At 42.5% G+C, this 16,315-nt stretch overlaps 1 protein-coding gene across 3 annotated transcripts in view; it reads right to left on the reverse strand.

Annotated features, from left to right (window-relative positions):
* Positions 1-1,144: 1,144 nt before the first annotated feature.
* The window catches only part of tmcc3 (transmembrane and coiled-coil domain family 3), a 231,490-nt gene continuing 216,319 nt past the window's right edge, over positions 1,145-16,315 (reverse strand). For all 3 annotated transcript variants that reach the window (XM_086270295.1, XM_086270296.1, XM_086270297.1), the window contains 4 exons: positions 8,371-8,535; positions 6,543-7,324; positions 5,117-5,252; positions 1,145-4,450 (listed from right to left, as the gene is read on the reverse strand). In XM_086270295.1, coding sequence (XP_086126421.1) covers positions 4,148-4,450; positions 5,117-5,252; positions 6,543-7,324; positions 8,371-8,535 — 1,386 coding nt within the window. In that variant the 3' untranslated portion in view covers positions 1,145-4,147. The remainder of the gene's footprint in view (positions 4,451-5,116; positions 5,253-6,542; positions 7,325-8,370; positions 8,536-16,315) is intronic.

Consider the following 16,315-nt stretch of genomic DNA (forward strand, 5'->3'; position numbering starts at 1 on the left):
GTATTCCACTAGAGCAGCTTTGCATGATTCTAAATAATCCTTATTTATGTTTATTGCAGCCCAACACTTCATCCTCTGTCCAAAACAAGCTCCCTTAGTACCGTTTAAGCAAACTTTCCTCTGATTTGCTGTTAAACAGATTGTTTAAAAGTGGTTGGGGATATATGCCAAATATGACCATATTAGGAATATCCACTTTATTTCACATCATGCAGAGCCAAGAAAAAAACTGACACCAGACATTTGAAGCAGTCTGAAGCCTGAGCTGCTGGTTCACAGGGATTACTGATGTATACACCGACTTCATTATCAGACCTGCTTATTATGAGCATCCATCACTGGAACAGTGCAAATAAAGTGCTATGAAAAAGAATTATGTCCCTTCCTTAGTTTTTTGCGTATTTATCAGAATTCATGGTTCCAGCAGTAAGAAAGGCAGGGTACTATCTAACTGAATAGTAAATTTCTAATTATTTTAGTATAGTTGCCGTATATAATTAAAAAAATATTTGAAGCAGATATATGTAATAAAACTAATTAGAGATATTTGGAGGCAGTGCTCCTGTTTGGCCGCTAGTTGTCACTATATCTCTATTTAAAGCCACAAACCATTGATGTTTTCACTATACACATCTATACAGTATGAACCCTTTGTAAGCCTTTGTAAGGGGAAAACACTTCACAAAACATCATCGCCAGAGGTCAGCAAAACCAGAAAACTGGAAATTCTGGCGCTGTGCAGCTAATGATAACTGTAAATCCCGGGTGGGGCTGCTGCTGCTTTGATTTGACGTTTGTCTCTGAGACAACAGAATGAAAATGTCTGTCTTAATGAAAAGCAATAAAGGACACCTGGCGTTCAATTTAAGATCCATCTGTGCCTGCAAATCCTAAATTACTTCCCTTTGTTTGCCTGCACTTGAGTTTTGCAGAAGATTCTAATGGATTTTTAAGCATCCATGAATTTAAACTGAAGACAGCAGTGAAATTGAATGCAGTTAAATCAATGTCGTTTCTAAAAGCTTATCCAGCTGCTTTAAGTTGAAGTGATTTACACCCTGGTTTATACATGTATTCCTTAGGAAGCTTGCAGAGCAGTATGATCTTCACAGTTGGATTACATCTTCCATAATCAATAAGAAGCTCAGATTTTTTTTTTATTTTAAAAAAAAGGCACCTTGATAGAAAAACAATGATTTATTTTATCATCTGAAAATATAATACCGTAATAATACAGTTATAGAAAACCCATAACCAGAAACTAATGCACAGAAATAAGAAAAGAAAAAGACAAAGAAAACGCACACACACCATGAACTCAGAGCTTTGGAGAGGAGGTACACGTCTCTCCTAACAGAGATAGTGTTTGAATCGGTTTGCAAAAAACATCAAAGATGAGCTTAGGTTTCATAAAAACCTCCATATTTGGCTTTTTTTTTCTTCTTAGAATAGAGAAAAACAGAAGGACACACAGAAGAAGAAAAAACAGGCTGCACTGAAAAGGCATCAGTCCTATTTTTTAACCCCCTCGTCATCATCTTCATCACAGTGAAATGGGGTCGGGGAGCTACATTTTTCACTTCCCTCTGTCCAGTCTGCGATGCTGCATTCAAGTCACGTGTGGGAAAGCGGCTATCGCTGCTGGGAAACATGCTGCTTTAATGTTTGAACAGACGCTTATTTCAAGTAAAAAGAGAAAAATCTTCAGCCTCTCAAATCTTCTAAATATCAGAACAGAGCGTCTGAATGCTGCCATGTTTTTTTTTCCCCCTGGACATGAACGCAGCACAGCATCAAAGGCTTCACACACACATACACACACACACACATTGTAATTTGTTCTGATCACCTCTCCAGAAAAGGCCATCTAATGATCCAGGACTTAAAAAGTGAAGCCTGCATGTGATCACCTGTCAACTTTAAACAATTTCAAATCGGCATAATTTCACCTTATTTCCCTCCACGTGCACCAAACTGCATCACGCGTTAGTGTTCTCTCTACATGTGTCGTGTGAGAAAACAGGCTCTGCTTCTCAGCTATCTCTTGATGTTAGTACAAGGTTTCCCTTCTCACTGTTAGAGGCTTTAAAAAGCTTTCAGAAGCAACAGTTACCTGAAAACACAAACATCATAACAAAATAACCACAAAACACCAAATTAACAAGAGATGAGGCAGTTAAGCAGCTTTCACTTCAAAACAGGCAGCCTGACATTTTGGGAAATAGTCACTTTTTTTTGTTTTTTTGTTTTGGTCTATTCAGTGTGAAGTTAGAGCCAGAGGACGGAGATGTTGGCCAACTATTAGACAAGTAACCAGTCCCTGGTGTTTTTGAACACATTAATCAAATCAGACGTGGTGACCAGCAGCTGAGTGCGACAAACAGGTAAAAGAAACTTGGCGGTAACCAGCAGGGAGGTAAACCGGCTTGTTTCAGACAGAATGAAGCAATGCAGAGACGCTGTCTATCTCTATGTCCCGCCCCCAGCTTTAACCGTTTCCATCTGGGAGCCTGTTAGGAGTAACTCTTGATTCTTTTACCTGAACTGAGGAGTTTCTGTCATATTTCAGGCTACTTCAGACTAAAATGACTGTGTATCTATCAGAAGTTAATGAAGTGGTCTCTGGCTGTACAGGAACGTATTGTCTAACAGCCTCTTTATTGATTACAGATGTGTCAAAACTTGTCATTACAGGAAATGTGGAGATCGTTGAATGTCATCTTAATGGGGAAAGAGTTAGAGAGGCCATCGTTTTGTTGCCCAGTAAATGACGGTGTATCTGATCATTATCTTGGTAAAGATGAAGCTGTGTGCACATTTTAAACAATTTTTCTCGTTTTACTGCATTTGTAACAAGAACTGTGAGGAAATCCGTTCAGCGCTCTGGCAGGAAACGCTGATTGGGAGGGTCGGAGCTCTGGACCAAAACACCAATAAAAACATAACTTGCAGGAATGTGAACATTTTAAGCTCATTTTGGACAAAAGTCTCCTGGTAGGTTTAAAGAAGGGCTTTAAAATAACTGCATGAAGTCGTTTCCTGAGCAGCGGCTGCTGTGTTCTCAAAGCACCGTGACCAAGGGGCCGCATCGAGGATCAACTTTGAGATACATAAGGATTATTGTGAGGATTCAAAGATACACCAGAAGACTGAACAATAATAATTATGGATCAGGGAAAAAAAAAAATCAAGCAGTTGAGGCGAGCAGAATCATGAAGCTAATTCATTAAATTAACGCATAATTAGGAGTATTTTTTCAAATTTATAATCATTTAGTTACTGTGAGGTCAGATTTGGGCAATAAAAATGAAGGAGGGCGATAAAAGCAGGTTTGGGCATCACTTTTCACTGCAGCTGTAGCTTAAAGGTTTTATTTTCTTACAGCAGATTTCTTTCACAGCACGTCCATTAATGATCTCTCCCGGCTCTAGCTGCACATCTACCATCCAGACTTGAACCTATTTTCCAAAATGTTTAACTGTTCCTTGAAGAAACACAGTACAGAGACACACGAGTAAGTGCACAACGCACACGAATACACAGATTTACACACTGATAGAAAACAGCTTAAAACAATGTGCAATCCCAGACTTCAAACTGTCGCTTTGAAGAAGATGCTGAATTTAAAAAAACCTCACATAAATACAGAACAGCAGCGAGAGAGGGGCGCGGTGCGAATGAACCTTCAGGTGGATGTGTGTTTGTGTTTGTCACAGCGAGCTTGGTGTGCACATTCAAATCAGGTCCACTGGACTCATAACTGACAGTTTGTGTGGAGGTGGTGCTCTAACAGAAACGCATCCCTTTAAAGGACAGGAAAAAAAATAACGTGTTATTCCATGCCCTGATGTAATCCCCCTCATTTATATTTAGACTTCAGTGTGTGTGTGATGCCGGTGCCACCAGAGTCTCCTGGTGACCAGATGAAAGCAGCTGAGCCGATTTATCTTTTGTTGGCCCTGCAGATCTGCAGCAGAGCAGCCACGTTTTCATGTGTGCACCTTCAGAGAGTTCCGGTTCAGGTCTTGAGCGTTTATGTCCGTTTACGTGTTCTTGGTGAGGCTCAGAGCCTTAAACCGAGTCACCGTGGAGCCCAGAATCATCGGCTCATGTAAGGCTACATGTTGATTTCCTCCCCACACCGGTCTCAGTGCGGGAGGAGCAATCGTTCCAAAGCGCACTGCAAATGTTCCCAGTTCTTCCACAGCAGCGCTAGCAGGGACACGCCCACGCAGGTGAGCGCCAAGTGGAGGCGACTGCGCAGCAGCGGGGCGGTGAACTTGGCCGCAGTGGACACGCACACCAGGATGACGGTGACGATGGCCAGCATGATGTTGATGCACTTGCCCAGCAGCACTTTGGCGTCCGTGTTTTCCAGCTGGATGGTTTGCTGCTGCTGCTGCTGGAGCTCGAGCTTCGACACGCGAGTCTGGCACGACTCCAGCACCTCCTACGACACACACACACACACACACACACACACACAGAAAAATGGTTAGAGATCAGGGAAACTCTGGAGAGCAGTGAGTCACAGCGAAAGGGCAGCAAAACTGGATCGTGTATGAACTTCAGCTGCATTAGAAACAAGCGCAAGAACGTCCGATTAGAAATAGGAAGCAATGGAGGGACTGCTGTGGCTTCAGTGTGACATGTCATGAGAGACATGTCATCAATTAATCATTTGGACGCTCAGAAATTTGTAATTAAAACCTCCCCGAAGTGAAAGGAAAAGATTCAGATTAATTATTTCTCCAAAATGCTAATCTTCCAGTGATATGAATGGAGGGGGCTTCTCTCTCCTTTAAGCGTTCTTGTAGCAAACCCATTAACCACAGTGAGCATGCCGTGTGGCTAGGCCTGTCGTCATCCTGGCAGAGACCACTTTTACCAGGATAGCCTCAAATGATGAAGGTACACTACGCAGTGACCTTTCCCACTAAGGGGTCAAACTCGTCTAAACTGAACACTGTAAATAAGGCAATAATACATTAGGCCTTTCAATTAAACTTACAATTTGAGTAAGACATTGGTTACTTAAAGGGTTAATCCTAAACTCTAATCTTAATCAGCCGTGTGCTGTGGCAGTGGTGGGGGCTTATGCCCAAACATAAGTCACCTGTATGTCCCTGGCCCTCTCATAGGCCTGGTAGGCCACCTTCTCCTCGATGCTGGCCAGCTCCTGCTTCAGATTGCTGGTCTCGTGCTGGTGCAGCTCCGTCAGGTCATTCAGCTGGTCCTCCAACCGCTCATACCTGACAGACAGAAACACCCACAAACATGCAGAGTAGGTGGAGGCGGAGAGAGCCAAGGAGAGAGAAACAATGCATTATTGAGAGTGTGTGGGCACGTAACAGTACAGCAGTGTATCTGCTGCAGCCGAGCTGCTCAGAGCATTTGCCCTTGGTTGGGGGGTTTACGTGTAAGCTCTGCCGGCTATTTTTAGGCTTTTAATGATGGACTCCTAAACTGTCAAAAGCTCTCTAAAGTTCAACAGCTCATGTAATGACAACGTTGGCTCTGTTAGGATAGAAATGCTACCATTACTGAAGCACCGAAGTGTGAAAACATCTTCATCCAACAATTATGCCACAATTTTACTTAATACAGATCAGTGATCCTCAAACCTTTTGCCTTCTGAGCAAAAAACCTCTGCTAGCATCCCCCGGTTAGCTTCAAAGCAATGTGCAAACCGCTTTTATTTTGTATTTCGTGTTTATAGTCGTACAAATCGTTGTGCAAATATTCTTGTGACATGACTGAAGCACACATATTCTGACAATAAAAGATATAAGGAAAAAAGACCCTTCCACAAAACAAAAACAGCATAATTTGTTGAGCAGAAATATTTTACACAGTATAATATTTCTCTTATCTTTCTCAGTTCAGTGTTTTATTGGATTTTCTGATTTAATTCAGAGCTCAATAATACAAGTGATTTTACAAGTCATAGTTGTATGAGGGGCGTTTAAGGTGTTAACACTGAACTGTTGCTCACTCAAAGCCCGAGGGGCTGACTTTATACTAATGGGTATATTTAAGAAAGAAACATGTGAGTCTGTGCTCTATTATCTGTAAAATGTTCATGGAAGAGTATTTAACCATCATGTGTGGGTAACAATATTCTCCTCTCCCAGAACAACACAAAATATTCTGTTTTGATCTGTGACGCAAAAAAGAAACACTAAAAAAAAAAATCTTTCCACAGTGAGAAACAATCTGCCCTCAGTACCAGGGAAGAAAAACAAAGAACAAATCCTCTAAAGCTCCTTATAAGCAACCAAATGTCATTTTATTTTTCTTGCACCTCAGTTTAGGAGATTTTTCTTTTCTTCAAATACTATATTTTTGGCATTTCTCATTTTAATGCTGGTGACAGCGGAGATGTGAAGCATTTAAAAATAGTACTGGAGCACACAAGCTTTCCCCCCTAAAACCTCCCTAGAAATCACGAAAAAAAAAACGAGTAAAAAACTAATAAATATGTCAAGAATTTTTTTTTTCTGGGAGAAAAGCCTTCCTTAGACTCGTGATGCTGTGCTCACCTGTATCGCTCCTCCTGCATCACCTGCGTGAAGTAGTTGTAGTCTCGTTTAAACTGTGTGTTCAGAGTCTCCATGTCCTCTGCCAGCTGCGTTTGAGCATCCCTGATGTCCCGCACCATGTCCAGCACCTCCACTAGGCGCCCGCTGGAGTCAGACCTCCCTGGCCCCCCTGACTCCACCCCCGATCCTCCTGCCGGGTTCCCGTTGGAGTCAGCAGATGCAGACGTCCCGGTGGAACACTCATCGTCGCTCTGGTACTTGGTCGCCTTGGCTACTGTGGTAGCGCTGCCACTCAGACCCCTCGCGCCGCCCTCCACCTGCAGCCCTGACCCCGTTTCCATAGAGCTTTTCAGGTGAGCGATGTTGTCAGCGCTGCCAAACTTGTTCCTGATGAGGTTAGCGAACTCCCGCGGCTTACTGAAGAAAAATGGAGGTGAGAGCGACACGCCGGGCCCGATCGTCTTCACCTTATCCAGTGCCTGGTGGCGCCCGGTGGTGCTGACGTCCCGCAGGCTGCCCTCCTTGCTGTGAGTCCCGGACTCCTTGCCGCCGCTGTCTTTCTGGTTGTGCTTCCCATTGGTCTCGCTGTCCTTCATGCGGCGGTGGTACTGCTCCAGCTTCCTCTGCAGCCGACCGATGGTCTGCGCAGACTTCTGGTTCTTCTTTTCAAACACCTGCCGTATCCGCGACACCTGCTGCTTGTCGGCATTGTTCATAAGCTTCAGGTACTCGGCCACGTTCTGGTCCCGAGCCGTCTGCTCCACCTTAATCTGCTCCGTCACCTGAAGGCAGAGCCAAATGACAGATGTGAAAACAGCTGCTGAAGATTTAAAATCATTTAAGCATGCATGATACCAGCGCTTCTGATTCTTACCGACACCCCGATTTGTTCTATGAGTTTGCTCATCTTTCACACGGGTATGTTAGAATAAAATAATGCTGCATGAATACTGACAGCAGCCCTGTTTGTCTTTGAGCTCACTGATACTAATTTAATTTGGCCCCGCACTTCTGATCCCTAATGATAATTAGCCACGAGAGGAGACGTTAACACCTGCTTTTCTTTGCTTGTGAAGAAGTTATCCTGTGTAAACAGAGCTGGTCTTAAAGGCATCTCTAAACCTCCTCACACGGGCGTTTCCTCAGAACAAAACAAAGTTCCTCCAAGATTTTTTTAGCCTCCTGTTGCTAAAGGGTAGCAGTCAATGCGCCCCTCAGTCATGTGATCGAGTTTATTCCAACCATGGAAAGTTTAAAAATTACCATCTGATACTGATGCTACAGATCAAACTGTTTTCTCTGGTCTGCTTTCATTCACTGTATTTGTTTCTTTGTGTATATTCCTGACTGGGAGCAGCAGTTCATCACATTGTAATAATAATTTCACTGTTAGGTTATTGTTGAAGTCTCAAACTACTTTTGCTTGGATAAACCAGTGAATATACAGCACGCAGCACGAGTTCAGCTTAGTCTCTACAGTTGTAAAACGTTGATATTAAAGTGCAGGATAAGCCTCTACTGTGAAAAACACTTCTAATTTCTAAAGACAGGACTGAGACGGACCCGAGTCGATTTTTTCTTTCCCCGTCGTATCAGAACTGACATTTAAAGGACATTTAGTCCATTACTGGATTTAAAAAAAGCTGCTTCTGTTGCTTCATGTGTCACCAAACAGAGCTAAGGAGATATTTTAGTTTGTCTTTTACTCAAGTGTGGTGCTTGAGTTCTGAGTGCCAATGTGTCCCATGTGTACCCACAGCTTTTCAAATTAAACACGATAAATTTACAGACACACACTGAAGCAGGTGTGCAATGTTTTCCTTCTTACCTTGAGGATCTTCTGCTGCAGGCTGTCGATTCCCAGCGGTCCTTTGGTGAAATCCAGACCCACGCCGTCGTGCCCAACACCGTCAACCACGTCTAGGTTGGACTCTGAGCCGCCGCGGCGAATGGGCACCGGGATGCTGAGGACATCGCAGCCGCTGCGCTCCGCCTGCAGACATAATGATCTGATGAGTGTATATGTTTTTATTTTTTGGGTTGGTCTGTACAATATAAACACAATGACGTGTCAAAAACCACTGTGCTAATTTGTCTTTCATATGACCGACTGGGCCATTCATGGCTTGAAACCCAGAGGCAGACAACAAACTGCCATTTCTGATGCCACAAATACTCTCCCGCTGTTGATAATATCCGACTGAGACTAACATTTACTGAGAGTTGGATAATGCTGCATTCAGACAGCATTTCTCAAGTGGAAGTGATGTTAAAAGAAGCTGATGAGACACAGATTTTTACATATTTTATACCCAATACTCATACTGAGCAGGTATATTAATCTCCATGGTTACCACCTTAGTTTGTAATGATATCTGTGGGACTGCAGTAAACCAGAAAATCGAAAGTTTGACCGTCACAACTAGAACGGAGAACTCAAACTCGGCTTCATTAGGAGCAAACATGCCAAGATTGTTGAGGTATAGAAAATGAAATGGTTCAGTTTCAAAAAGAAATGTTCTTGTTGCATTGCACATAAACTGTTTCACAAACAAAAAACAAAAGTGCAAAAACTACTAGCAAAAATTTGGCTAAAAAATAAAAAGATCTTAGCCCGTGTAGGCCCATACAACCCATCCTCCTAGCATGAAATTGGCTGCACATAAAAACCTAAAATTGCAAATTAACTAAATTGCACTCAGTGACCTCCTTGATTTAGCCATTTCCTCAACTATCATTAAACTCGCCTCTGCTGCTCCATTACATTGAAATGTAGCTTGAAGGAACCTATTCTGATCTAGCTGCACGCCTCTTTTTCTGGGGCTTTTACTCCTCTGTGGCGCCATCTCTCTGCTGGTGTGTGATATCAAAATGAGGCAAATTCTATTATCTGAAACACACACTCTACACATTGTAAAGCAGTACTCAGAATACAGGCTGACCTGTAATTGCCTGCCCTCAGCATCAGCTTTCCTTTTTATATGCCATTTCCTGCTAACTAGCTTGTATGCTTGCAGCTGCAATAGAGGTTCGCCTGTTTGGCCACAATTTATTAAGAAACCGAAATGTGCATATCTGCGGGCTTGATTGAAATGAGTGGCCTGTGGGTCTTGAGTTTAACACATGAGTACACTTGAGTGACCAAAGTTATTTAATTAAATCACAAGTTAACTGGTTCAAAATCTCTGTACACCTAAATGTGTAACAGCTTACAATCCCCATCATCCTCAAATTTAATCGCCTCATTATGTGATTACAAGCACACACATGTTAAGAGTTCACCAGTTACTATTCTCCAACAAGATGCTTGAATTCTACCTGGTGTGTGTGTGTGTGTGTGTGTGTGTGTGTGTGTGTGTGTGTGTGTGTGTGTGTGTGTGTGTGTGTGTGTGTGTGTGTGTGTGTGTGTGTGTGTGTAAGAGTGATTATATGAACATCGTTTTGTGCCTGATGAAGGTCAGTTGAACTTCGTTGCGATTCAGTAAAGCAGTATTCACAGCTGAGAGACACACTCTTTCCAGCTTGTCCTGAGTCTGCCCCCATGTCTCCTCCCAGTTCAACATGCCTGAAACACCTCGCCTCGGAGCCCCGAACCACCTCAGCTGGCTCCTTTTGATGCAGAAGAATAGCAGCTCTACTATGAGCTCCTCGTTCTTTCTCCAAGGCTGAGCCCACACACCATTCAGAGGAAGCTCATTTCCTCTAAATTCTTTCAGTCTCTACCCACAGCTCGTGACCACGGGTGAGGGTAGGCATGTAGATCAATGGTTAAATTGACAACTTTGCCTTTGCATTTGGCTCACTCTTTACATCAACAAACCAGCACAGTCTGCATCACTGCAGATGCTACGTGATGACCTCGAGAGACACTGGAACTTGTGCTGAACCCAAAAGAGCAATCCAGCTTTTTCCTCCAAGTCCGAATCCACCTAATTAACCCTGGGAGGCCCAGCCAGAACAGGCCGAATGGGTCGATGCTACTGTGAGGCCACAGCGTGGAAGTCAAAAGTTGAGACTTTGGTGGTCCTATACAGGGTACTCAAGTTGACTCATCTCATGCAATAGCAGTTGAGATATTTCAGTGTGAACAAAAGCGGTGGGTTAAATGACCAGCAAATCGACAGCATGCCCCACAGAGCTGGTGCGCCGGCGTGCCTAAAATTGCTGTTGAAAAGTACAAAATTGCCTCATTCAAGAGACCAAATGAAAACTCTCATAAGCATTGTGCTGACATTTAAAACTAACGAGGCACAAATGCACTCTCTGGAGAAAACGGCAGACATTGTTCAGACCCTGCAGACAACTCAGGCTTTGAGGCAAAACTCTGCACTAAAAAAAGAAAGAAAACCCGCCGACTGTTGTACACCACTGATTTAAAATGGCAGGTGGACTTATACAATCTCAAAAAAGAAAGAAAACAGATTCCTTTCATATTCTGTCTGCCTTGTGTTTAGTGAGCACACCCTACCATGTTGGCAAAACAAGAGGATCCTTATAGAGGTGCGTACTCAGTATGTAAGAGGCTTTGTGTAGTCAGTGTCAGACTGGAGGGCAGGAAGGCAGGTGATGGGACATTAAAGCACTCGTAAGACCTCACAGTGGTCAGTTATGGGAGCAGCGAGAGCTCCAAACAAGCAGCCCCCGGTGCCTGAAAATCTACTCTCTGCATTGACAAAAGCAGACGATTATGTAAGGCAACCTAAAATATTAGTATGTGGTAACTCTAGTTGCCACGGCAGCAAAGCGCACACACTGTCAGACTTGGCTCTGAAGCACACACACACACAAACTGCTGACATACCCCGAGGGCGGGTTTTGTGCCTTTATTCCTGTTGTCTTTGTGTTACGCATGCACAAGCAGAAGACATGACACTGTAATTGTGTCCTGTGACCTGCAGCCGTGCGGCCAAGTCAGCAATCATTAGCCCGAGCAGTGAAAAACAGTCCTACGGTATGAAACAGCAACGATTATCATCATTCATGTTATTGAATCGATCTTAATGAAACTATTCTTTGTGCTACTCCTGAGTACAGATGCAAACGCCCTCAGAACATCACACATCCAATCAGAGGGGAAGAAATACAGCCAGAACAAAGTTGTGTTGTAAATAAACTGATTTAATTGACACAGAATAAAGAAAAAAGTGCCACTAGTAACCACAGCCTTTGTGAAGGGGGGCATTCTAACACCGGCAGGGCGTAACTCCCGTGGTTGCAAAAAGAAGCCTGGATGTATAGCAGTCTACGAGTTAACTACCTTTGATCTGTGACCTCACTAAAAAATTTCCTGGAGCCAGATTCACCAAGGCGGATTTCCATAGACTTCCATGATGTTTTTACCTGATCTCCTCTGTTTTTTAGGGAAATTTAGTGTTCATTGAATGGAAACTAGGGAGAGAGCAAGAGGGAATAACATGACAATGAAATGGTCTGGGGCAGAGTCGAACTGATATTTTAAGACCAAAACGGCACCTTCCTGTTTACTAATCTCTTGGGTACGGTCGGAAGAAGCTGCCTTGAGATGAGCGTGCAAGAATAGACTAGTCCAGCACTTGTAAAGTCAAGTTTCTACCAAAATAATAATAATAATTTCACACACCGCTGGTCTCCTGCTGGTTAGAGGAACTTTGTTTTTTGTTTTTTTTAAAAAGTTGTGATTGCTTTGGTTGCCATATTCGCCTGTAGTTTGCATAGAAGAGGCCGACTTGTCCGCAAACACCAGCTACTCGCTGAGAGGTAGTAAAACTTTGTCAAGTGCAACACAAACGTTCGCCTTCAAAGCAAAAGTTGTGCGTCATCAGTGTAGCCAAAAGGAGAAAAATGGTCTCTGTTTTCAGTCTCACTTTTGACAGTTTCACTAATACCCGCTGAGCAAAAATTATATCGTCTGTGAAAACTACTGACAACCAAAGCAATCACATGGAGGTTTTTGGGGCCATTCATCTCTTTGCAACCAATTTCACAGCAACTGTTATCAACCTTCGACAACCACTTGCCAACCAGTTGGAGAGTATACATTTTTCCGTAGCAACTTATTGTTACTGGGGTGGTGTCACCGACTGTGATTGGATATTTAGTAACCAGTTTCACAGTAACTTCAATCAAACTCCAGCAACAACTCACCAACCAGGTAATGGCCATGGTTGCCAACTGGTTTCTAGGTCGGTGTGACTGGGGCCTTATGGGGTAAACAGCAGAAAAAAACATTTAAAATTTCTAACAGTGGATTTGAAAAGTTAATGACTCAGATTTATTTACCCAGGATTTACTGATGTGACAAAAAGGCTGCCAGCAACCATTGGACAACTTCCAACCAAGTTTCTTATCATCTTTGGATGTTTTGGTCAATCAATTTGACTAGTCGATGTCCAAACCTAACACTGGTCTAACTCTACCGAAAACACTAAAGCTGCAGACACACTGGAAGAGTTTAGCAGCAACATGGCGACCAGAGTCAACGGACAGCGAATGAGATTTCGCAACTTCAATTTATGGATTTTTTCCAACTTTCAGATGAGTGTCTAAAGTGACTACCAATCAGAGTGGAAAATTCAGTTTATTGACATACGACCTGTAAATACATTAGTGGGTTACCTAGGCAACCTGAAATCTCCACGAGTGACAAGCCATTAGCTTCAAAGCGACGAGCGACAAGTAAATCAATTCCAGCTTCAGAATCTTTATAAAACCAGCCCCTGATGAGCTTCTAGGCTTAGGCTTTAGATTCAAGTCTTATTAAATACAACATGCTGTTCATTTTCTATATCATGGCCCCCGTAAATTAAAAAACTATGGCAATACAGGATATAATAATAATAATGTATACTTTAATGATCCCCGTGGAGAAATTCCTCTCTGCATTTAACCCATTCACTCAGTGAAGCAGTGGGGAGCCATTGGGTGCCCGGGGAGCAGTGTACCTACCTACCTACTGAGCTATCCCTGCCCCTAATATATACTTCAGGGTGGAGAGTCTCAAACGTACAAGTGTGCAGCATCATTCAGTTTCCCAGTCAGATCAACCACTTGCTAATCATATCTAGTATCAAAGATGAAGCAAGATGGCTATGGTGAAAATGCTCAAGGCTTTACTAACTTATGTTACGCTGCCCTAAATCATGACAAAATCAAAGTACCACAGGGTTGAAAAGTGAGTGGTTGAGTTGCATTGTGTAAATGTAGGCGGAAGATTTTGTAAGGAAACAAGAAAACAACAATTATCTGCAGCAAACTGCAGCCAAAAACATCAGAGAGCATCTAATGATCAGAACATGTAGAAGGAACAAGATAAAGGGCAACACGTTTTTGTAGATTTTCTTCCCTGCATCAGTGCAACACACACACACACACACACACACACACACACACACACACACACACACACACACACACACACTTACAAACCCTGCTCATATATCAGCTGGGACGCAGTAGATTCGAGTGTGTAAATCTACCAGAGCCTCCCGCTCAGCAGTCAACACACGTATTGGACTTCCACTGGAAAAGTAGGTCTGAGGGCGAGAGCTGAGAATTATTAACATGTGAACACACACAAACACACAGAGGGACAGAGAGGGAGGCCATGTGTCTGTTTTACAGAGCCGATGTCTGGTCACTGCTCGCCTCGTGACCCGGGTCTGCACTCGGGCCATTTAGATTATTATACAGATGGGTGAACTCTGAGCCAAAACACAGATAGCACATCAGGGTGTTTGTCCACGGGGAAATAAAACGAGGATATCCACATATTGACTTGTCCCAAACTAGGCAGTTCAATTTGTATCCGAGTAATAAAAAATAAATGGATGAATGTGAATGCAGAGATAATGAGTCTCCCATGGTTCTCCCTGAAGAGAACCACAATTTCAAAAAAAAGCTAAAAATCAGATGTTGTGAGGAAGCAAAACAAAAACGTACTAATTTACATAAAATCTGTAGCTTCCTGCGGTGAAGACTGTAAGTCTCCAAGCTTTGAATTAGACAAACAACTATCTGTACGCACAGAAGCCCCCAAAAACACATCTTTTAAATTACAGCTTAAAGTGGAGACGATCAGTGACGGCCTGGGTAACTGTTTAATTCAGGGCTGTCAATAAAATCCAGTGCTGTTCCTGGTGTGGCTCAAGTTCTTACTGTGCAGGATCAGAAAAAGACCGACGAGTTGCTTGAAATATCCCATACATGGAGGTTTTGTGTCTTTATAGATCCGCTGTGATCTGCAAGTTCTCCTTAATGTGAAACTGTAAAAGTTTTTAATCATTTGCTTTGTAAAGGCCTGACTCACTGAAAATAAATGTTTGCAGATGCACTTCTTTATACTAAAACAAAGGAAAATAATGCTTGTTTTGAAAGATTACTGTGCACTGGTCTGTATGTGGCCTGTGAACTCAAATTAGTTTAAAAGCCCTCATTTACAGTAAATCTATCATTATGGACCAATCAGCATCTCAAATGTTCAATTCCATCTTTTTCATCACTGTAAAATGAATAACATACAAAAAACCTGCTAATTACAATTAAGCAGAAAAGAACAGATTAGGGTTGTGTGATTGGACAAATGAATCAGCCATCGACTACTGAGATGTTATTATTTATTTTGCTTCCTTGCTCATCTCTAAAAATTGAACTTAGGCGTTCTGTCTTGCACCTGTAAAGCTGTACTGTGCACTGGCTGAAATGTTCCTCCTTCCCAAATAAAAGATCATGGATCATTTTTGGGGCATTATTTCCCGAGTGGGTGCGCTTCTCTGCAGACAATCATCGGCTGTTAAACTGATGGGAATGTCAGTTTCATGACTAACTGCTCCAAAACGAAATTACTCAACAAATCAAGAGCCGGGTGACATGAAATATTAATGAAATTGAAAGTGGAATAAAAGCTTTTCTGACAAGTGTTGGACTGAGTATAACAAGTGAGAGGGAGCAGGAGTGAAAAGACTATTTACTCCTCTGATGTTGCTTAAAAAGTCTGGACCAAAGCATAGTGCTGACAGAATGATCCATTTTTTAAAGGCACAAAACTGATCAAATACCCAATTATATCCACAGATTCAAAGTCAGCAATGACTTTATTTATTACAATTCATCCACAGCATGCAACAATACACCAGCCACACATCAGCTGCACAGGCAGCCGGTGGCCTAGCTGCAAACACCAAACTCACAGATGTTGGCAGGAGACATTAATCTGCTGCTTCCACTGGATGAATGTTCACAAACAGTATTTAAAGATTTTAAAATCATTCAATTATCTTTTACAATGAAGATTTCTTTGTTTCCTTGGCAACACAGGACAACAAAAATAAGCAAAGAGAAAGAAAATTGTAGCAGCTATCAACCCAACTGTTATTTTGAACATCTGTATGGGCCCAAATATTACATTTCATGGTGATGATTTAATCTGCTGGACTCGTCCATTGAGCACTGTGACAGTATGCTCTGAATTTCATGCCAATCCATCCATTAGTTGTTGATTCAAGTTTAAAACGCTGAAATAAGGCTAATTTGTCATCGGATTACAGAGGACTGTTTTCATCCAACACATGTTTGACAGAAATCAGACTACAAATGTATACCTGCATATGCGTCTTTATGTGCAGGTATCATTTACAGAGATAAGTAGAAGGCTAACTATAAAAAACTCAACGCCTGTGTGTGAACTCTGGTGTGTTTCCACATCACTTTTCTGTGATCAAAATGAAAGATTAGGAACTAGAGTCAAAGCTCGTAGTGTGCACTTTATATTAAAAAAAAAGGAGAGAGAGCGGGGCGGC

Source organism: Aulonocara sp. 'chitande type north' Nkhata Bay, linkage group LG17, assembly GCF_057382095.1.
Source record: "Aulonocara sp. 'chitande type north' Nkhata Bay isolate Kocher_YH1m ecotype deep benthic linkage group LG17, A_spYH_male_GT1.1, whole genome shotgun sequence".
NCBI lineage: Eukaryota > Metazoa > Chordata > Actinopteri > Cichliformes > Cichlidae > Aulonocara > Aulonocara sp. 'chitande type north' Nkhata Bay.